Genomic DNA, 23,114 nt, shown 5'->3' with positions numbered 1-23,114 from the left:
AATGTACTCTAAGTCGTGCAGATTTTGTAATTTAAGTAGTGTAAATACTTAAAGCAATATGATGTAAATAGAGTTAGTGATGTAAGTAGTCCAAAGAGTGTACTGTTCGTAATTGTATTGTAAGTATTGTTTCCCTTGTGTTATTGCAAATAAAATTGTTTCCCTTGGAAAAAAAAGATATATTTTTCTCCATACACAAGAAAGTTAACAGAAATTCTAAGTGTTTGACCACTTTTATTTCCTAGAAACAACACGCAGTTGTATCCCAGTTAACTCCTAAAGAAGACTAATGTGGGCGTTGCTCGAGCTTCATTAGACCCTAAAAGATACGAGTTAAAACGGAATAGGTTCAGTTACTAGCCACTGTTCAAGGAAGGATCCCGCGCGCACTTCTAAGCGACTCGCGTACTAGAGAGATCAGCGGAAAACAAAAGAGAGCGTTTCTTTTATTATTATATTATTTCTCCGAGTGCAGCCTAAAGGATACTTTGACAGCTACGAATGGTGACGTTTCGTCATCAACACCCAAAGTGAGACCAGAATCCTTGATTTGTACTCGAGACGACGAGCATCCTTGATTTTTTCATATAGGAGTCCCCCCGGGTTCCGTACATCGCGCTATCCAAGGCCGTTTTACAGTCGATTGCACCGTGTCAAGTTAATTATTCTTTGAATTTCTGACGCAAGTACAAATATCTTACCGCAGAAATGATCTACATTGAATAGGGTTTCGCACGAACGTTTTTACGTATAGAAGCTAATTATATCAATAGCCCATTTCCCAAAGGTGTCCACTTATACAGGTTTAACCGTACTCGATTGCCGCAAAAACTACAAAAACTACAAAGGAATATATCACGAGAACTTTTCTAATGGCCTCTCCGACCAACTGGCGATGGAAAGAGCCTCATTTACCAGCTGCTCCAGAAAGTGTTATCACAGTATTGGCTTAATAAGAACGGAACAAGAAAGACGCATTCAGTGCTGGTTGTCAGTCCGCTGGAGTTAATACGAAAGCAACAAGTGAAGAGGCTAAATACAAATGGTGTGAAATCAGCTTTACTTGAAGATATGACATGTGAAAAAATCAATAAAATAAATCACTTTATTTAAGTGTCGAAGTGCTTAGCACTGCTGTGCTAATTGTGGACACTGAAATAAGCAAACAAATATTGTAAATTAACAGAAACTTGTTAAAAATCCAAACTGGTGGGAGGCGGACCATTTGGCTATTTACAAAGCGTGGAGGAGTTGAATCTGGGACTGCCAATCACAAATCCATCTAGTGGCAGGGAGGAAGATTTGAACCCGGGATCTCCGGATTACAAATCCAGCGCCCTAATAACAACTAGGCCACGCGCCTACAAGATGAAGATCTCAAATCTGACGTGGAGATCGAAGTAGTATGTTTTGGAAACGCCGAACAGTGGCTATCAGAGAAGTGGGGAGAATCTTTGAAATCTGGAAGCTTCTAGCCAGCAGAGTTTTTGATAGCTGATAAAGTGTACAGTGTAGAAACATGGTACGAATTTTTCACCCTTGCGTTTACGATATAAATGCCTCCTTTAATTAATTTAAGCTTAATGTTCTGTGATGCATGCAAAGTAAACATGACAGCCAGAAATGTTTCTGATCGATTAATACCTACAATGACGCTTGTTACGTTATGAGGTCTTAATATAAATAATTTTAAGACTATTGTTCTTGCAGCCATTAAATCTTTTGTATAATGTACATTCAGACGTCCTAACTTATCTCGACGAGATTATACTTAATCTATTTTATTTTATCTTTCACTAACTTATAATTTTTACTGTATATATACATATTGTAATTATTTATTACGTGCTTTTATTATGTTATTCTCAACTCCTAGTATAGTTCCACTGTTTCAGGAGTATACTTATTAAAGATTAAAGATTAAAGGCGGTGGAGCAATAAAGACCCTTGTGTCAGGCTTTTCTTTGCCGGGCGCTTCCTCCTCCTACCGCGCGAGTAAGAAAAGCCTGATACTTAGGCTACTTCAAAGATGAGTACTGACATGGCGAAATGATTTGAACAAAATTAGTTGATAAATACTCTAGACTGGGAGAGTTACTAATATCGCCTTGGAAAGGGAAGGAAAAAAATAAAAGAAAAAAAAAATAGAAGTTATTACAACACAGGATATTCGTATTTGGTAACCCATCCAAGAAGGAACCCCGCCGAACAGGGCTTAACTTCGTTGAGCGGACGAGACGTGGTGCTAACCTTGTGGTATTATGACTCTACGTCGTATATTTTTTTTTCAATATTTTTAAGATCTCTCAAAAGGTAACAGAGAAAGAAAAAAAATCACTGATATCGCCTGGGAAAGTAAAGAACGAGAAACAATAGGAATGAAAATGAGAATCCGGTTATACTTGCTTTGCTGATTGGGCAGGAAGCCGTACTTTCTTTATATTTCGGACGAGGATCACCACTGAGTAACTTCATGAATGTTTTCAACGGTGTTACATCTCCTCGTGTATTCTCTTACCGTTACCAGTGGGCTTTTTAAAGCCTCAAGTCAGTGGCATAAAAATTGTCACTGTTTATAGACGATCCATTTTCCAAGTTGAGTGGCTCATAGCCACTTTGATTTCTCCAGTAGGTATAATCGAATCTTCGTTTCAAGTAAAGGGAGTGTAGGACTTCTATCTAAATCTCGAAGGGTGTCTCAAAAACTAAGACCTAAGATCTAAGACTCCCTCCTAATTCTAAAACCTAAGACCATCTCCGAATTTCAAAAACTAACATTTGGTTTGCTTTTTGAAATTAGAACTTAAATGAACAACAGGTTTAACTTTTTTGAGCCCAAAATTGTGTGCCCTGGCAAACTGATAACTTGTCCACTAAAACTTTCAGTCCCCCTTTTAAAAATACCATCACTTTAGATAGAAGACCAGAGGGTTCCAGAGAAATACAGGGAGATAGACAGGGGAAATGAAGGAGAAAACCGGAGAATTCGGACACCTTGTTTGATCGTGTTCAATAAAATTAAAAGTCGACAAACATTTGATCAAACACTGTAAAACATTCGTTTGGACGGTGATCAATGTTTGATACCGTCTGGTTACTCAGTATAACATCAACATGTTTGGTCAACAAACGGTGTTTGATTTTGTTTGATTCCCGGGGGGGGGGAACTTCCACGTAGAAAGGACGGGGGTGTTCGTCGTACCTTTTAGGGATTAAAAAAGCAGTTCTGGTACCTCGAAGGATGTTAAAACTCAAAAGGTCCACTGCAGGAGCTTTTGTTGTACCTGTTAGGGTGTTTAGCCAAACACAAATATATGAAAAAGAAGCGACTTTTTAAAGCACTCGGCTATAAAAAACTGCGAAAAACGTTTCTTAAAAACATTTATGAAATTTTTAAAACGGTTAAAAAATACACGACGTTTCGACGTTCTCGGACGTCATTATCAAGTAAAAAAAAAAACAGTATGAATATTCTATAAATAAAAGAAAAGTAGTTCATTAAAAAGAAAAGTAACATAAAAATATGCTACAAGGTAAACAAAGAGTTAAGCACTGATGGAGTCACTCTGAGTGTTAAGGTTAGGCCTCAGTTCTTTGATGAAAAGCAGTTCGTAAACGAAGCAGTCAAATTTCCTGTGGCACTTCTTGAGAACACGAAATTGGCCCTCATTAAGAAGATTTTTGTCACCGTGCACTTCTAAAATGTGTTTACCGATAGCCGAATACTTGTGTTCGGCAATGCGTTGATGAAGGTGTCGGGCTGTGTAACCAACATAATATGATAGGAGATAATGTGTTGTTTTAGAATTTATACCTCTCAGGGGAGAAAACAGTCTCAAGCCACACCCACAAGGCAAGATCTTGGTACCTCTAACGGGATAAACGAGGGGCGGGTAGCGTATTATTATACAATGGAATTCCTTCTTCCTTTTGATGGGTTCTTCTGATGGGTTCTTTGAAAAATTTGCCGGGTCACTTTTATATGCAGGGAGCCCGATCAAGTGATATCCTGGGTGCTCGAGGAATTTTTTTCGCGTTCCCTTGGACCTTGGAAAAAGATTCCTGTGGCAAAAACAAACAAAACAGTCACGTAGTTTAGTTTATGTTGGTTAGGTTGCGTGGCAGTTGTAACAACCTGGGACACTGTTCGCAGGCTTGACAGTTGTACAAGAGAAGTAAGAGACAAACAAAAAGCTCAGTGGGAGATACGTAATGGGTAGCGGGGGGAGAGGGGGCTGAGTCGGAGCGCGGAAGGGACCAACCAAAATCTTGGCGACAATCTGCGATTTGGAAAGGAAACCACTGCTGGTTTATCAGTTTCTCTGGTTTCTCAATGGCAAAGAAGTATTCCCTTAATACATGTTATTAACACTCTCAGTCACGCATCTTTCCGGTTCGATTCTTTCTGTTCGAGCGATCAAGAAAGAGAGAATGTAGACAGGTCTAGTTTTCTGTCAGTCTCTTATTGAGGGCCTTACTGAATTCGAGTTGAATTTGAGCTGAATCACATTTGGAAAATTTCCTTAACGTTAATATTAGGTTGCTTGTTATTTCAGTCTGTTTATTACGAATCAGTTAAAACCGTGTATAGAAATGGCAATACTGGAATAAACCTGTTGAAGTTGTTGATCTTCGATAGGTTTGGACAAAAGTCATCATTATCGAGTTGAATCGTGTAAAGAAATAAGATTAAAATCACACTAATATTACAGTGTTAAATATTCGTATAAGGGACGGATCATTAGAAAATTGATAGTGTCGGGGTTAGGGAGTAGGGAAAAACCCAGAGAAAATTAGAGCAAGGGAAAATGGCGGGAAAAAATTCTTGCAAAGAGAAACCCAAGGAAAATAAATTCATGCAGAAGAAGGGTTGCATTTTGGTGTCAAACCAGTTAATTATAACTCAGCCAAGGTGCGATAAATTTTCCAGTGTTCTGTCACTGGATCCCATTTATATAAAGCCACAGTGTGTGTTTTGAGTCTCATACTTTTGTCAACTCTTCTATCTCAACTAATCACAACTCATACATTTTGATTATTTCTCAAATTTAAATAGGTCAGTCTTCTTTTTGGACTGACATTTTGGAGCGGAGGGCACTACCGACCCGAGGGGCTGTCCGACGGCCGGAAATACGTCTGTGTTCGCAGGCTACGAATCCGCTCGATTTGCCGCAAAAATCCACAATCCATGCACTTTTTAAGGCCAACTCCATCTATCCGAAAACCTATTTACCCCCGTCATTAACCCTTTGTACCAAATTTGGGGGGCAAACTACAAAGAGCTTAACAACTTTCCGGGCTTGAGCTGTCTTCTTAGACTTCTCCACATCAGGTGGCTAGATAAAATTCTGGACACGGAGTCCTGTAACGGACCAGCATCCTGTGCACACCTCTTACAGAAAGCACAAGCGAAATGGGCTGGCCATGTTGTCTGAATGCCAGAGAGCCGACTGCTCGAACGGCTGCTGTATGGAGAACTGTGTCAGAGCAAGCGGTCAGTTGTAAAGAATCCCTCAAAGGTCTTGCCGCAGGCATCAACGTCAACGCTTTGGAGTGCCTTCTCTGGACCGTCCCACCAAGCGAAGGAAGATCATCCCATAGAGGCCCAGAGCAAATGCGCCACGCGCAGGCGAATATGGTAGAAAGCAGATTAAAAAAAATTCGTGCAAAGGGTTGCAGTGGAAAAAAATCTTCCACAGTCCAAAGTCCAAAGTCCAAAAAAAACAAAAAAATCATCAGAGGTTTTCTGACAGTCTGTCCCTAAAAGGGTATATTCGGTACAAAAAAAAAACCTATTACTTTTCCCCTTCAGTGCATTTTTTTTTTCTTGTGGTCAGCTGTGAGCCGTGATTTGAATAGGCCTTGGCGGATTGTGCAAGCGTAATTTTTGGCATAATTGCAGCAAAAAAGCAGAATTTTTTAAACGAGCACTGCCACGGCATAATTAGCAAATTTTAGCACTTTTTGGAGCATAAATTCATAAAATTTAGTAAATGTGGTGTATTTTCTACAGAAATAAATTAAATTTAGGTAGTATGTTCTTCCAATGCGTGTCGTTCAAGGCATTTTAAAAACGGTTCAGAGATGCGAGCCGCTAATTTCAACAGCTGATGGCCGAGACAAACTGCCATAAAACAACCATAAAACACATTAAATTTACAAGAACGGTTTATTTGAAAAACATCATAATTTGGTGTCGTTTTGCTCATTTGCGTGCCTCTATGTGCATAATCTACGTCCTTTTGTGAGCATAATTTCGGAAATCAGGAGCATAATTTGGGAATTCTGGCATAATTTTGGCATAATTTGGCAAAATTTCAATCATTGCTAGTAGTATAATATGCCACTTTTAGGAGCACAATCCGCCAAGGCCTAGATTTGAACCACTCTGGTCCACTTCGTTCACTTCCTCCACTTCCTCCTCATCCTCTCCCTTCCTTCTCCCTTTCCCGCTCCACACCCTTTCTCACCTGGTTATGATTGGCTCATTTGAGAAGCCAAAGATCTTGAGCTATTTAGGGAGTTGTTTGGGGCTGTCTCGAAAGAGAAAGTACTTCTACACAGTTACATCGAAAGGAGTCGGTTCTTTTCTGTTGTTGCAGTCCAAGGTAAGAAGTTTAATGTACAGATGCTCAATTAACGCGAATTGTTTTCAGCCAGCTTTTAGTTGAAGCTTGTTTACGCCTGGTGCGTGTAAATGAGCAATTTAAGCTGAATTCTTGTAGTGAGATCAAGTTGGGCTTGAATTCCTTGAAACAGAAACTTTGAAGTGAAGTTTGTCACCTTATTTATGGCATAAAAGCAGTGAAACAGCGAGCAGTACTTATAAAGCACAAGTGGAAGTTAAGTTAACTAAAAGGTAGCTTGTTAAAGTTGAAGCTGTAAAGATTTTGAACGGAGTTGGACGAACGCAGAGCGATCGCTCCATGGAATTGAAGATAAGCTAAGGCGTTTGTATCGAAAATGTCCTCAAAATTTTATCATTGTATTCAATAACAGCTTCTTGCAGGCTGTGTTAATATTAATACTGATATTCTTGCTAATTTTATATTGTTTAGCCAAAATATGACAGCTAATAAACTCAAATTGCTTAGCCTAATTGTTATGTGATTTCTATCAGATTCCTCCCGTGTGTAAAATTACTGGAAGCTTCGTGAATTGATTGTAATTTTTGTTTTCATGTGTTTTCAGATACTTATCAGAAGTAAGAAAGCATCCAAACCATTGTAAGTATCACTGTATACAAATGGAGAAAATGTCAGCAGAGGAGCTGAGGAAGCAGATTTTTACAAACAAGAATGGAGAAAGGTGTTTACGTCTGCGTCGTAAATTGTTGTCAAAAGTTCCTGAAGCTGTATGTGACCTGACTGAATTGGAGCGACTTGACTTGTCACATAATTATCTGAAAGAATTACCAACAAGTATTAACAAGCTGAAAAATCTGAAAACGCTGATATTAGGGAGGAACCAGTTGACAGAACTTCCTCACAGTATTTGTGAGTTGAGTAACCTGACCTGGCTTCATGTGAGTTTCAACCAGTTGTCTGTTCTACCTCCAAACATTAAACATCTCAAGAATCTCCGGGGACTGCACTTGAGAGATAACCAGTTGACTACATTGCCTGATGAGATTGGTGAACTGAAGGAGCTGAGAGTGCTGTTTGTGGCTGGTAATCCTCTAACATTGGAAGGAATGAGAAAGGTTGTGAAGCTAGAGAATAAGATGAAGTTTTACAGAGATGTTACAGGTAAAGATGTGAAATGCTCATTATTTGTATTTTATTTTATGTCTTGTGAATGAAATGAATATTGGAACATGTAGTTTAACTTAGAAATTACATAATTACAAATGTGCTGCTGACCTTTCAGTGTATCTTTTAGAAGAAGTATATTTAATATATCTGTGAAGCTTATTTAGATTGTTATTGTGGAAAGTTTAACTTCAACTGCATGATATAGGCATCCTTGTTTCTGTTTATGAGTAGTGAAACATTTTTAAAATAATTGTCAAGGAGTGTAGTATACTTATTTCGAAGTTTTGTTTGACAGTGACTCTATGTGAACGTTAAAACAAGGTTTATAGCTTCTTATACAAAGATGGTTTGACCGTTTGTCCATTTAGGAGTGTAGTGAATGAAATAAATATTGGAACATGTAGTTTAACTTGGAAAATTATTAGAAATGTGCTGCTGACCATTTAGTGTATGTATCTTTAAGCCTGAGAAGAATTGCATTAAATAATAGCTAATTTAAGATTGTTATTGATGAAAGTTGAATTTTAACTGCATGATTTATATGGGCATCCTTGTTTCTGTTCGTGTGTTTTAAAACATTTGTTAAAATTTTGTCATGAGGAGTATAAAAATTTATTGATGTCGAAATTGAATTGGGTAATTGTACTACCCAAATACTTCTTTCTCCATGCTTGGCTATCAGTATTTGATTCAATAGTTTTGAGTGATATTGAAGGCCAACCCTAACCAAAAGAGCAACTTAGATTAATAATTTCACTATGAACTGTACAGAATGTAAACAAAAAAATTCAAATTGGCAGAGAATGGAAATATTTTTACTTATTTCATAGTTTCTCTGTGTTTTTAAAATTTGAACTGTTAACTTTGAAATGCAGGTAATTTATGAGTGCAATTTTTACACAAGAAATTTGTTTATATGGGATGCACAAAATGGTTAAAAAATATCTTTACAAGGTGTGAAATTCCCTTCCTCTTCATTAGCACAATTTATCTTACATGGACAAAGCTTTATATAAGAATTGTAAACTGCTCTTTAATTATAATCTTATTAATTGACAATTAAAGAATATTTTTCTTGAATTTTTATATTAGATCATGTATTTGAACAAAGTGCAGAAGGACAAAGAGCACAACTGGCTTATGAAAAGGCTCTAAGAGATGGCTTTGTGAATGTTTACCGTGGCCGCATATTACTAATTGGTCAGGATCGTGCTGGTAAAACCAGTCTAAAGAAGAGTCTCTTGGGCCTGCCATTTGACCCTAAAGAACAGAGTACTGAGGGAATCGAAGTAGAGGCTTCAACATGTGAAATAGAAGTTGAACAAGTTAAGAACTGGCATTCCACCCATGAGAACAAACCAGGATTGCTAGAGTATTCTAAAGATATATCAATGATGGTGGCTAAGAAACTGTGTGACATAAAAGTTATGGACTTGGAATTTAGGGCCGACAGAAATGATCCCAACAAGTATAAGGTTTGAATAAAGCTAAATGTTTAGAGGTGCAATGTATATTTAATGCAGACATCTCAAATGTAGGAGAAACAGGTTAACTATCACCTAAGAATTTAAGAACAAATTAAAGCACTTCCTGTTTTGTTGTAGTTTGCAACATGTAACAAACATTAGCTGATCATGAGCTGATGTTTTGCTGATGTTTTGCTGTAGGTAAATAGCTTTCATTTTACTTTCTTTGGGCTAATGTCAGATCACCTCTCTCGATCAGTTAGATAGTTAATGCTTGCCTGTCTTAGAGCAAGTTAACTATTAATAATTAAATATTTGTAATGATGGAGCATTTAAATCAGAGGAAATTTCCATCTGAATGCATGGTGTGTGGAAGATGTGGACTGTCAGCCAGGGTCTATTTTTGAGTACCTGTGATGTACTTTTAATTATTATGTTACTGATCATTCTTTCTGTTTGATAATCTATTCTAGGTTGAGGAGATTGTAGACTCTGAAATTTCCTCACCATCAAGAAAACCAAAAACAGTGTCAAAGCAGTCCCATAATGGTGTACATTTCCCTGAATTTGGAAGTGAAATTGAGTTGAATGAACCTGAGGCAATGATCAATGCCACTTCACCTCCTGATGATGTCACAAAACATGTTCATCAGTTGCTAGAGTATGTTAGAGGTAAACATGACAGCAAAGGTGATATCACCAGAGGAGAATCTGTTGTTAGTATTGATGTGTGGGATTTTGCTGGACAGCACCTATACTATGCTTCTCACCCTCTTTTCTTGTCGTCACGGGCTACTTATGTTTTGGTATACAACCTCAGCAAGCCATTACATGCATTAGCTGAGCCCTATGTTAGACAAGGAACTCTTGAAAAAAAGTTGGTAAATCCAAACAACGAAACAAATCTAGAGAATTTGTTATCATGGCTTAATACAATCCACAGTGTAACACAAGTAAAAGAAGAAACATATTATGGTGCTCCAAGGAGACAGACGTATCTGCGGCCACCAGTGTTCATTGTAGGCACGCATGCTGACAAACCAGCTGAAGACATTGCAATGATGAAACGTCAAATATATGAGAGAATTTCTGATAAAGAGTATGGGAAACATGTGATCCGGCCATTGTTCAGTATTGATAACACAAGCTCGCTGATAGGTCCAAAGAGAGGGACTCTCCAAACAGGTATTAAAGTACTAATGTATGGCTAATGTAATGATTATAATAATAAATGATCATAACTACAAGTTTCAGTACTGCTCAGAAATAGTGAACCATCAAATGTGTTTTCAACTTGTTGACCAAAACAAGTCAACGCATTGGTGCATTTTCACCAACACATTTGGAAACTTGTTTTCATCAAGGCATTTTGCCTTTGTTATTTATTTTGTCACTTCCAGTTCGTTTTCTTTTGTGCACTTTTTCAATCTAATGAAAGGACACGTCAAACTGAATTAAAGATGGATGTGACTATAAAAATTGAAGGGTTGTATGCATATCTGCTGATGTCAAATTTTAGGTTATATTTTGCTTTTCTTTGCTGTGAATTGCCAGTTGTCTTAACCTCAAAAAAAAGACAAAGTGTTGATTTCATGTCAGGGTGGAACCTCAAAGATGCAGACTTCCTTTTTAATTTGGAAAATATTTATTATTTTCCAAGTTGTAGTGGTGGAACAATTTCGCTCCTTCGCTCCTTCGCTCCTTCGCTCCTTCGCTCCTTTGCTCCTTCGCTCCTTCGCTCCTTCGCTCCTTCACTCCTTCACTCCATCAGTCCTTCGCTTCTTCACTCCATCAGTCCTCCACTCCTTCACTTATTCACTTCATATTAGACATTTGGAAACCGGGGGAGGGGGGTGGGAGGGGGAGAACTCCCACATGAAAAGGCAAGGGATGCTCATCTCGAAAAATTTGAATTTAACTCCTAAGGGAGACTAACGTGGACATTGCTTGAAATTCATTAGACTCCTAAAAGATACCACTTAGATTTTATCACTGACGGGGAAGATTTTGGTCACCTGCAAGCAACGTGTGAATCGAGAATGTCTCAAAATAACTTTGCAGATTGAGACAGAGATAAGGCCTTTGGCAACAGCAGTTTAGCCATAGTAAATTTTCGTTGCTGTTCGAAAATGGAAAGTCATTGAAGCACGTTTTCACATGAAAGGTACAAATATCACAACACACCCCCTGAATGGGAAAAGGCTTTCCCTTGTGAGATAACTTTGAGAATTCCTAGGAATTCCTAGGAATTTCCTAAGAATTCCTAGGAAAAAATTCCTAGGAATTCCTAGGAATCTAAGGTGTGAATTTTCACGGTAATTCGGACTCGGAATTCCTAGCTAGGAATTCCAAGTTTACATAGAGCTGACTTGGAATTCCTAGGCTAGGAATTCCAACTGAAATATACTCACCTTGAAAATTCCTTAAAATTCCCAAAAATTCCTAGGAATTTCTGAGAATAACTTGGAATTTGTAGGATTTTTCGAGAATAGGTTGGAATTTTTGGGAAAATCTGAGAAAACCTGGGAATTTTGTATCATTTGTAGGCCAGACAAAATTTTGATGACAAATGCCCAGCATTAAAATAACAAATAAAGTCAAACAGGTTTTAAATAGTTTATTGCATTGGCTCTCATGAATTTAAACATAAGAATAATCATCCTGTTTCTTTTTCATTACATCAGGAATCAAAAGTAAAACTGAAAACAGATATGAAGGTCAAACTTTTACATGTTTGATAAAAAGAGAACTTTTTCAGATAATTTACTTACTTTTTTAGTTTACAAATCCAACAATTTTCCATACACAAGATTTTACCTTAAATTATTGTTATTGTGTGGAACATATCTGGATTTTCATGATTGTAAGGAATCAATGATAAGAACAAAACTGAGACATTCCTTAAAATTAAAAAAAGGTTGAGTTTGGGCAAACTAATAGCTGCTGTTCAGTTATTTCTGTTGATTCTGCAGCTAGCCTCTTCATCTTCATCTTTGTTGTATGACACCTAAAACAAAATTTAAAAAAATACATTACACTGCGATATATATGAAGTACTGTAAGACTGAGATCCAAATATTTATGTGCTCACAGTTTAATACATGCAGCTAATTAAGGCCTGACTGTAAGCTAGTTGAAATGTTAAAAGAGAAGACTTGATAATTGTGAAGGTGCTTGTATACTATTGATAAATATTTTACATAAATCTTGAGCTTACAGTAGACTAAATCAAGGTTTTCCTTCTTCTATAAGTGTATCAACAACTCTCGAATTGGAGGATATATATCACGGTTTTTAGCCAAATTTAGACATTAGAAATGTTAAAAAAGACACTTAAAACATTAAAGGAACATTTAAATAATAGAGTAAAGGCAAAAGAATATATGGATGGACAAAAATTGAAGATCAACACGGATTGCCATACAGTCAGGCTGAAACACACAGGAGACATATCAAACTCATGCAGACTGTGGCTGCCTCATTGGAGTTTCTGTCAAGAACTTTGACTGGGATCAGCGAGAACTGCTATATTTGTTTCGTTTGAACAAGTGTGGCGAGAGAAACGACTTGTTATTCGCAAATCAAATTGTTTAGACATGCCCTCTGGGCAACCTAAATTGTTTCAACCTTGCTTTAGCCAGAATTCATTTCATGCCATGACTGAGTGACCCACTCGTGTATGATTCGTGATGACAAAGTTCATTCAAAAGCTTTTGTCTAAATAAAAAAAGTTACTTTGTATAATATAGGGTTACTTGAATTCGATTACTCACCAAATAATTTTGTATACAGCTAATCTGCCCTTTGAATTTTTCCCCGTTGAAACATCCACAGTAAGACTTTCTTTTAGCTCCAAATCTTCGCCAAGAATAACATGTTTCTCGTTAATGACACTCACGCTGTTTTCTTCTAGTCACAGGACCACAGCAAAAACCATTTTGATATAATTTTGGAAGTGAAATCTACTAATACGCACGAGCAATCAACCGTTAACGCTGAACTCAAAGATGGGCGCCAAAAGAGAATGACTAACGCGATCTTTGTCACATTCAGTCACGAGGATAGTCACGCGAAAATTCGCGTGCTGTGATTGGTTCAGTTGATCAGTTGAGGAGAGAATGGAAACTGGAGAAGAAGGAGAGAGAGACTGGCAACGAGGTTGCCAGACCAGTCGCTTTCGAAGGTAAGTCTGCTTCCCTTTCCACGCTGTTTTGGTGGTCTTTTGAAAGATGGGTCTTGCTTCAAAAGGAAAAAACTACACAAACTTTTCACGAAGAAATTGAGGAAAATGGAACGTACTTTAACTAGCTGATCTGTTCCCGACGGTTGTCAAGATAACAAAGGATCGTGAGACACTTAAATCAAGTTCACTGCAAAGGTAAGGAATCCAATTTTATAGGGATTTTCTGTTATGATAAGCTATAATTCTAAATAAATCAAACTAAGCAATGCATTGTGTGCTCTTTAAAAACCCTAAAAGCCGAAATTCACCTAAAAGGTTTCAGATCGACCTGAGAAAACGAGATAAATTCTGCGAAATAAGCTTAAGCTTGTTGTAAGTCCACCAAATCTATTTTGAGAGCCCACTTGTTTCAACACCCAGTTAGCACAATGCAGCAAGTAGAAATTTGCAATGCTTATCATTTTTTTCCTTTGAAGTATTTATAAGGATTAACATGATATGAGATCTATAGTCTTTTCAATACATCAAGATGTAGGGTTTTTTTTATTTGTAATTTATTTATGTCAGTTATTTATTTGTTTCCCACTGACCCATAATCTTTTTTATTCTTTTGATTTTGTTGTGTCATGAATTAAAGTGACCGCGAGGACAAGGAAATACAAGAAACATTTTGATGATCCCACTATACCCATACCAAAATCTACAAGATTTGACCACATAAATTGCTTAAAGCAGTCTTCCCAGGCCAGTTGATGTCATCTCCCTCTCTTGCATCACTTTTTCCTGGAGATCATTTCCAGCACCATGAACAGAACACCTCAGAGTTTTTGGCTCGCCTGAGTGAGATGGCTGTTGGCAGAAATGTTGTGGATGACTTTGATGGACTATGGAGTCAACCTTTATGCAAGAATTGAAGCTTCACAGAAGCATTTGATGAAATTGAGTTGCCTATACACTGTACCTGAAAAGACTACAGAAATACCAATTGATGTAATACACACAACAACTCAGATTGACGGCCATTCATTGGACTCCCCTGATGAAAGTGAAACTAATTGTTCACAAGAAAAAAACATTTTCTGCTAAAGAATATGCCTGTATGGGTATTCTGGCCTTAATTTCAAGACATTGTATGACAATGAGAGGTTGCTAAAGATATCCTTGTTTTAATGAAACTACGGGTAATTTGTCCAGAGAATGTCACAGTACAGTTTTACAAATGTACAGCAAGTGTGTGGAAACTGTGAGCTTTTCATTTCTGACATCTGTGAGAGATGTCTTCCTCTTTTTCCTAAAGTCATAAAGGATCAAGTCAAAAATTGTTCAACAGTGGGCTGTGATGGGTATGTGTGTGAATCTACAATTATATTAAATATATACATGCATATATATACTTTTGGTTTTATTGAAATTGTAAATAATATATATACATTTATGCTGACAGGAATTTTTTGCTTAATCTATTTATCAAATCTGAGAGCATCCATTTTTCTATCAGTTAAACTCTGGGTGTTTGATTTAAGGGTCCATACGGTCACATATACACTAACAAATCAGGTTGGATCTAAAAAGCAATGTTATGAGTGCTATAGTTTTATGTTGAGTTGTCAGACTTAAACTGGAATTAATGTAGTAACATTTGTTTGGAAATAATTACCTTGGAGCTTGACAACAATAAAAAGGTATGGAACTCCAGGGAAGTGATCCTGTTGATTTTTACTAATTCACAGAAACTGATTCATGCACTGAGTTCATCCTTAATTTTGACATTTTAGGAAATTTATAGAAATTTCAAACACAATATTTCATGTGTTTTAGCTGTTCCCAAAAATTCCTAGATATTCCAAACACATTTTTTAAAACAGTCTGGGAAATAATAGGAGTTCCAAGGAATCCCCAATAATTCCCAGTCACACTTTTCACTATTCCCAAATATTCCCAGAAATTCCAAGGTCTTGGATTAAGCATAATTTGCATGGCTTGGAATAACTTGGAATTCCTAGGAATTCCCAATAATTCCCAGTCATACTTCCACTATTCCCAAATATTCCCAGAAATTCCAAGGTCTTGGATAAAGCATAATTTGCATGTCTTGGAATAACTTGGAATTCCTAAGAATTCCTAGGAATTCCTAGGAATTCCCAGACCACTGGGAATTTATTTCGCAGGGGTTATGAACTTGTTCGAAAGGTAGACTGCCTTCACATTACAAGTAGTTCCTTAATGAGGAATGCCTCATAACACCCTTTCAAAATTTATTTTCCAAGGTCAGTGGCTCACACCCACTTTGATTATTGCTTTTTCTCTCATTATTGTTAGCCGTTGATCTTTACTTGCTTGTTCTCATAACTTTGCAGTTCTAGCATGAGACCAGATTTAAGTGTCTTGAAAACTCAGACCAGATCGGATTTCAACCTTTTCATTTGTAGGACCTATATGTACACTGTAAAATAATATATCTCTATTTTGTGTATAAACATAGTACTGTAAGTGTCAAAATGCAGTGCATTTATTTTCAGAGCTAAATGGGAACACAGATGACATTCAAGAACTGCAGAACAAAATCATGGAGGTGTTGAGACAGGAGCCATATATGGGGCAGAAGATACCAGTCAGGTAAATTATTTTCTACAAACAAATGCTATTGCCTACACTCAGTTGGGTTTGTCAGGTATGCCCCAAAATTCAAAACTGGGAGGAATTAGGATAGGATATATTGTAAAGCTGATATCCAGGGCATGGATTTTAGCTACAATCACATAGCTCAGAGAATTCTCACACCCTGATTGGTTTTCTAGGCAAAGTATTCAGCATGGAATTGTAACTCTTAAAAGCGAGGCTTTACATGATATTGCGCTGGAGCAACAACAACTCAACAACAATTAGAAACAATACCCTTTTACCCATTGAGGCCTGTGCCGGCTGTAACCGGCCATGCAAAAACCACCCCCCAAATGTCTGCCAGCCGTAACCAGCCATAAAAAAAAGCGCGTGAGGACAATTGCCTTTCCTACCCTCCCTGAAGACTTTTTGGTTCTCCTATTGTTCTATTGTTGTTGAGGACAAATAAACCAATCAGAATGGACTTTCTGAGCATATTTTTAGAGGACTTTAGGGGTCCTAGAAAGATGGTTTTTTTGTCCTAAAATCATGTGCTCGAAAAGTGCAGGTAATAATGGCACGGTATGGCAATCTTTATAGTAAATAGTAGAAATAATGCGTTGTCATGAAATGTGATGCATTTTCCATGTTTGTCTTTTAGATGGTTTCTGTTTGAAAAGGTGATTGAAGCCTTGATTGCCAAACAGATATTTCACATAAATCTGGTGCAACTCCAAAACTTTGCCAAAAGCCAGTGCTTTATAGAAGATGCAGATAAGCTTGATGGTATGATCAGTTTCTACCATGGCCTTGGTATGATTGTCAAGCATCGCAATACAGTTGTTCTGAAGGCTCAGTGGCTGATTGACCTGTTGAAACAGCTGATAACCATTCCACACTTTGATAAAATGGTAATAAAATTAAATTGCTTTACCTTTGTCTGATGTTCACCTTAAATGTTTTAAAGTACCTTTGTTAAATATCTGAATAGCTCATCTATCTGTTAGTTTGGCCAACACTTCAGAGAATGATGATGCATGATTTTACATGATGCAATACCTCTGAGATACTTGAGGAATGCTGCTACATGAGTCAGTTATTTAAAATGAATGTATGTTTCAATACTTGTATTTTTACAGCAGCTATTTTTGACACAAAAACCCAGTCCCCAACCATTTGAGGTAGCCACTGTACTTGCAAGTATGCCATTGTCAAAAATGTAGCCTCGTGCATGGTTAAAGTAAAATGCAAGCCTCCTTGTAGCCTCGTGTATGGTTAAAGTAGCCTGGTAGCTCTATGTGTACTTATAACTGTATGCCTAAATATCATTCTGTTTTTTTCTAGGATCCTGTCCACACCAAGTACTGGAAAGAACTGGAGAAAAATGGCATCCTCTGCATGGAACTCATTGATGATGTCTTTTCCAAGTTTATTCAACAAGGCATTATCAAAGATGACATCTTGGACATGATGGAGCAGTTTGGATTGATCGCCAAGTTCTCACCGTCTCCAAGTGATGTAAAGTATTTTGTACCAGCTCAACTGAAGACACCGCCTAAAGACCTTTGTCAAGTGGCACCATCTCACACTGATCCTTGTCCTTTGTATATTCATTTTGTACATGGCTTTGTCCCTCATGGTCTGTTCTCACAGCTTGTGTCACGATTTATTTGTTGGTGTTGTAAGACATGGCCCTTGCAGCATCCCAAGCTGTACCAAAATGGAGCATGGTTTGTTATTGGGAAACAAATCCATGATTTAATTGTCATTTGCAAGAAGAGTTTCATCAAGATCGTCCTAAAACAAAGAAAAGAAAGACATCCGGTTAATGCACACAAGAAGATAAAACTGGAAGTGTCAGCTGAGATGTCAGAAGAACTACACATAGCTACACAAGTGCGTGAGTTAGTAGAAGGAACTTTGCAAACCTTGTCATTGGAGCTGCCATGCCTGAGCGGAATGCAGTGTAAGTTGTGTGTAGCCTGCCCATACTGTCATCAAGGGAGAGACAGGGCTGGTCAAGAGTGTTCTAACCATGGAAGAGTGTCATGTGATGATGAGGGTTGCTTCCACTTTCTTGAAGTAAAACAGGGTCAACCACTGATTTGTATGGAGGAGGTCTGGGATGAAGTGCTCACTGTCCATGGACTGGAGAAATGGTTCTTGAAGAGAACAAGCCAGGTATGTGATTTATTTCATGCTTAAACTTATTGAAATCATGCAAACTTTAAAAGAAGTGGTCATCCTTTTTTCACATGAGTGGGGTAGGGAGGGTGAGGACTGCCAATGTGATGGACTATATATATGGAGCTCTACTTGAGAGAAGGTAGTAATTTCACAAGTTTGAGAATACCACTGATTACATCCTATGCACAGGATCCTACATGATCTGGTAGGATCCTGTGAGATTTTATAGGATTTGTTAGCCAGGATGCTAACTAGTAATGGTGTTTTAGTTAGGAGGCTGGAGTAAAAAAACCTTCCTTTAGGATCTTACATGATCTCCTGTGGGGTCCTGTAGGATTTGTACCTGTGTAGGTTACCTTTCCTTTGCCAACTGTATTATGTGAAAGGAGCACCAGTTTTTTGGATAGCATCTCCCATTATAAAACTTTTTTTTAGTATTATTCCCCTCCCTCCCCGGGTACCTTGTTGTATGGAGGGTATCTGAAAGGGTCATCATTTCTGTGAAAAATGTTTATTGCTGCTCAAAGGATAATGGACCTCCTTGACTACTGCCCCCATTTTGAGTAATACTCCCTCCACCCCCCCCCCCCCCCACCACCCTCTCGGAGTTATTTTGCTGGTAGTTTTCTACTACAATGCCATATATGTTGCAACTTAAATTATATCTCTGGAGAAATGATTTGATAAAGACCTGTTTGGCTACTTACCCCTAAAAAAACATAAAAGAATATTGACAGATTAATGTTGAAAACAATCATTAACAAGCTAAAGCAGGACGGTTCCATTGTTTGCTTATTGTTACCTGTTGTGTCTTATTTCAAAAAGTCTCTGTCGGGCTAAGAGTGTCATTCTGGCAGATTCATTCTAAATTCCGGTAGGTGTATTTTTACTTCCCCTTGGAGGATGCTAGTGGATTACAGGTATACCCACAGCATAAATTTGCTGGTACCCATTTTAAATACACACTTTGGTGGAGAGAGGCACTGTGAGAGCAAAGTGTGTCTCCCAACACAGTGACCCTGCCTGGCCTCAAACCCCGACTGCTTGATCTGGAGTCCAGCTTTAATTGTAGGTGTGGTTCTCTTGTAGGATCTGATTCCATTTACCACAGTTGCTAGTTCACAAGATGCACCAGCACAAGGTAATCCATGGAAATCTGATACAGCATTGAGAGTTACTCTGTTGGGTTTGATTTTTTGGGCTTTTTTGGTTTGAAAGTTGGTCAGATTTTGCCATGTTGCTTTACAGTATATTGTACATTGGTAATTGATTACTGTATAATCTTTCCTCGTGGGGCCATGTGTGTGAGACTTACACACTGCCATAATTTTTCCAACACTAGGATGTAGCAATATTTTCTGGAATGTCATCATTATAATGGAATGGAACAGGGGGAGGGGTTACTCCCAGAAATGAGCTAGATGGGTGTGTGGGAGGTGCCATAATTTTTCCTACTCTGTCAATGGAAACAAACAGGTCAAAAGGGTGTAAAAATGAGTTATTTTAGTCTTGAATAGGATTTGAAGTAACAGATGGCACTATCCCTCCCCACCAAAGGCTTGAGTGAGTAACTGTGCATTACCTTAATTTATATATTGTTTTCCTTTTAGATCTGCCTGGACAAATGTTCATGAATATTCAGCAAATGCAATGCGATGTAAGCAAGGTGTGCGGTAATACTGACCTGTTGGCAGAGTTGGAGAAGATTGCGTCAGAGAAAGGCTTTGTGATTTCTGACAATGAAGGGTCAGGAAACTGCATGTTTTATGCATTGTCTGAACAGCTGAACCTTGTGAAAGGAATCAAGATCCCACATGGAGAATTAAGACAATTCATAGTGCAGTACCTCAGAAAGAACCCAAAGCTGGTAAGTTTAGTATTTTATTTCATTGTTCTGGTTAATAAGAAAATCTCATCATGTGGCTTAGGAAAAATGTGTTCCACATGATCAGACTTCAGCATTTGTGTCAGCATTGGAATTGGACTTGAAATAAGATGACAGAAAATTATGCATTACCATGTACAGGGATTAGTTATTTAATTGCTGTGAAAAAGATTTTAACATTAATTGGTTGTCCATTGTCCATTTAACTTTAGAGACTCAGAGGGATTTTTCTGTCATCACACTTGATAGAATCCATGTGTACTGACCTTGTTAAAAGTTAGTCGTTTTATTCTCTCTTCTTACAGCCTGATGGAACAGATCTGTTTAACTTCATCAATGGATATCAGTCATGGGCTGATTATCTTACAAACATGGAGCAAGATGGCACGTGGGGTGATCATGTGATTCTGTATGCGACTGCAAACTACTATAAAACGTACATTCACGTGATCAGCAGTCAGTCAAATCACCGTGACCTTACTATCAGGCCTGATGGTCACGTGATCAGCACCAACCCTCTTGTGCTGGGGCATGTTCACGAGGTCCACTACGTCAGCCTGCAACCCAAACAAGGTAAGGCCTCATGCAACACACTGTGTCATAGCAGAGTTCCGGCAGTCTGAAGGGTTGCCAAGCAGAGCCCCATACTCGTAGAAACCCGTGAAACACTTTTGTCACAGTGAAAATGTCTTGCGGTACTGCTTGTGGGCATGTACACAGTCTCTTAGTGATAATGATCTTCTTACTAAATTACAGTCTGGTTTTAAACCTCTCCACTCTACCCGGACTGCTCTTATAACAATAATAATAATAATAATAATAATAATAATAATATTAGTAGTAATAGTAGTAATAATAGTAGTAATATTAATAATACATATTAGTATCACCCAACTAGTGGACTAATGCAAATCCTGCATTTTGATTGGCTACGCTACTAGGGGACTATTAGTAATAGTCATCAAGTAGCGAAATTGGCGCCATTGAGCGTGACCCTTTCTTTCATTTTATTCCCAAATAAATATTTCTTCAACTTGCATTTGCTAACTTTATTATTACCTTTTCTGTCCGACTAGTTGGGTGATACTAAAACAATTAGACCTGTAGCCCGCAAGGGCTACGGGTCAATAGCCCATGAGGCAAAGCAGAATGGGCTATTGACCCATGGCCCTTGAGGGCTACGGGTCTAATTGTTAAATATTTTAACAGGAGGCCACCAATCACCATAAGGTGGTTTTCAGGAGGGTCCTCTGAGAAAATAAATGTTAAACCTTTCAAATACATTAAAATCTAAAATACAATAAAAAGGACAAAAACCTATGCGGTAAGCTAACTAAGATTAAAAATCTTGATACCATGGATAGCTAGTATCTTTTAAACACCAGCAGTGGTTCAGCAAGTGTCATTCTTTTTATTGATCTTAAAAAGACATTTGATGGCTGAACTCTTGCGAGCGAAGCCCCATACCTTAGAAAATTTGGTAACCCATCAATCTAAAAAATTTTGGATGTCACGTGAATGTTCGTACGTACACCAAGCCCCATACCTTGAGAAATAAGAGAGTGGCACCATTACCATTGGTACATTTTTGATATTAGACATCCATGTTATGATCAATTGGTAGCTGTCAAAACAAGGTATCTGCCGACCAGTATAACATGACCATATCGCAGGCTCAGGTCAAGAACTTATCAAGGTTGCATGTTTTTTTGAAATTGACGGCTGACCAGGTACGGGTTTTTCGATTGGATCGTGGGTTCAAGCTACAATCATGGACAAAAGTCTTGGGACAAATTTGCACTTTTGGCGCTTTTGCGTACACGCCAGGCTTGAATACAACTTCACCTGCCTAACCTCGCCCCCACCCCCCATACAATGTTGAACACTAGTACGTGCAATTTCAGCTGATTTTCAACATTGTGTTGGAGGGGACTGGGGGGACAGCAATCCGTTTATAAAGGATATAGCAGCGTTTTCTCCATACTTCAGTTCTAAAACACAGATAATCCGTTACATTACATGAGTGTCCCCAGGACTTTTGTCCACGATTGTCTGATTTTCGCGTCTCGTGGAAATATGCACAATCAGGATGTTTTTTTTAACCCTAAATGCATTTAGAACCCGAGAATGTGAACATCTGAGATGAGAAAGGCATTTCTAAGAACTTTTCCACAGCTTTTCCGTATTTTTAAGTGGTTTTGGACCGATCAGGAAGGGTGTTGATCTCAAACAATCTAGAAACTTTTGTATGTGATGACAGTGATAACGGCGTCGCTTGATTTGGATACGTAACGAATTGTTTGCATTATGATGTACAGTTTTGCAGGTACTTCAAGTAGTTAAACGACAAATCTGGTATTTAATTCAATCTTAGTGATCACCTTAACAGTTATTACAGCGCATTTAAGTATACTGAGGCGCTATGCTCTTTGTAGTGACGTCACCATTTATTGATCATTGCACAGTACTCAGGGGCGAAGAAAAACAGTGTTTCGTCAATGTTATGTATCAACTAAGTAAGAAGACCAGCAAAACTACTTTTCAACTACTTGAGATTTATGGTACTGTTTCAAAATTACTTCACAAAAGTCACATCACAGCACGCTGGCAGTAAATACAACGGTACTCACTTGATTCAGTATGGAAGAATTGACTTTAAACAATTCTTAACAAATGGAAAGTGAGTACCGTGCTTGCAGAGCTCAAAATTAAGTTTTTACTAGCTATAAAGGTGTAGAAAGATCCATTACGAAACACATTTCACCTCGACATGTCTTAAATGTGAGCTTTCGGTAATAAGTAGGTACATTTTAAGGTTTTCAAGTGAGTACTGTTGCTGAGAATTGTTGAGTTATGCAAGTAAGGAGTGTCCACAACACTAAAAAAATGTCACACAATATTGTTTCGTAAATAACTAAAGGAAATGACTTCCACTGGCGGGAAACAACTTGCTCATTTTTGGTTCGGTACCCTTTTGACCAAATTATAGTTTACGATGCCCGCTCACTGCATGTATCATATTCATGATACAGATGACT

At 37.9% G+C, this 23,114-nt stretch overlaps 1 protein-coding gene across 1 annotated transcript; it reads left to right on the top strand.

The window, feature by feature from the left end:
• Positions 1 to 6,482: 6,482 nt before the first annotated feature.
• On the top strand, positions 6,483 to 20,699 carry LOC145496151 (uncharacterized). Its single transcript, XM_081475795.1, has 10 exons — positions 6,483 to 6,608; positions 7,192 to 7,748; positions 8,847 to 9,229; positions 9,694 to 10,405; positions 15,923 to 16,019; positions 16,666 to 16,915; positions 17,349 to 18,185; positions 19,281 to 19,332; positions 19,802 to 20,058; positions 20,382 to 20,699. The coding sequence occupies exons 2-10, from the start codon at positions 7,247 to 7,249 to the stop codon at positions 20,697 to 20,699; spliced, it is 3,408 nt and encodes a 1,135-aa protein (XP_081331921.1). The 5' UTR covers positions 6,483 to 6,608; positions 7,192 to 7,246.
• Positions 20,700 to 23,114: the final 2,415 nt, after the last annotated feature.

This window comes from Orbicella franksi, chromosome 8 (assembly GCF_964199315.1).
Source record: "Orbicella franksi chromosome 8, jaOrbFran1.1, whole genome shotgun sequence".
Taxonomy (NCBI): domain Eukaryota; kingdom Metazoa; phylum Cnidaria; class Anthozoa; order Scleractinia; family Merulinidae; genus Orbicella; species Orbicella franksi.
This window is presented reverse-complemented; position numbering and strand designations above follow the sequence as displayed.

Coding starts and splice junctions, on each gene's coding strand:
- LOC145496151 (XM_081475795.1), top strand. CDS start 7,247: ATGGAGAAAATGTCAGCAGAGGAGCTGAGGAAGCAGATTTTTACAAAC. Junction 7,749..8,846: donor GTTTTACAGAGATGTTACAG/GTAAAGATGTGA, acceptor TTTTTATATTAG/ATCATGTATTTGAACAAAGT. Junction 9,230..9,693: donor ATGATCCCAACAAGTATAAG/GTTTGAATAAAG, acceptor AATCTATTCTAG/GTTGAGGAGATTGTAGACTC.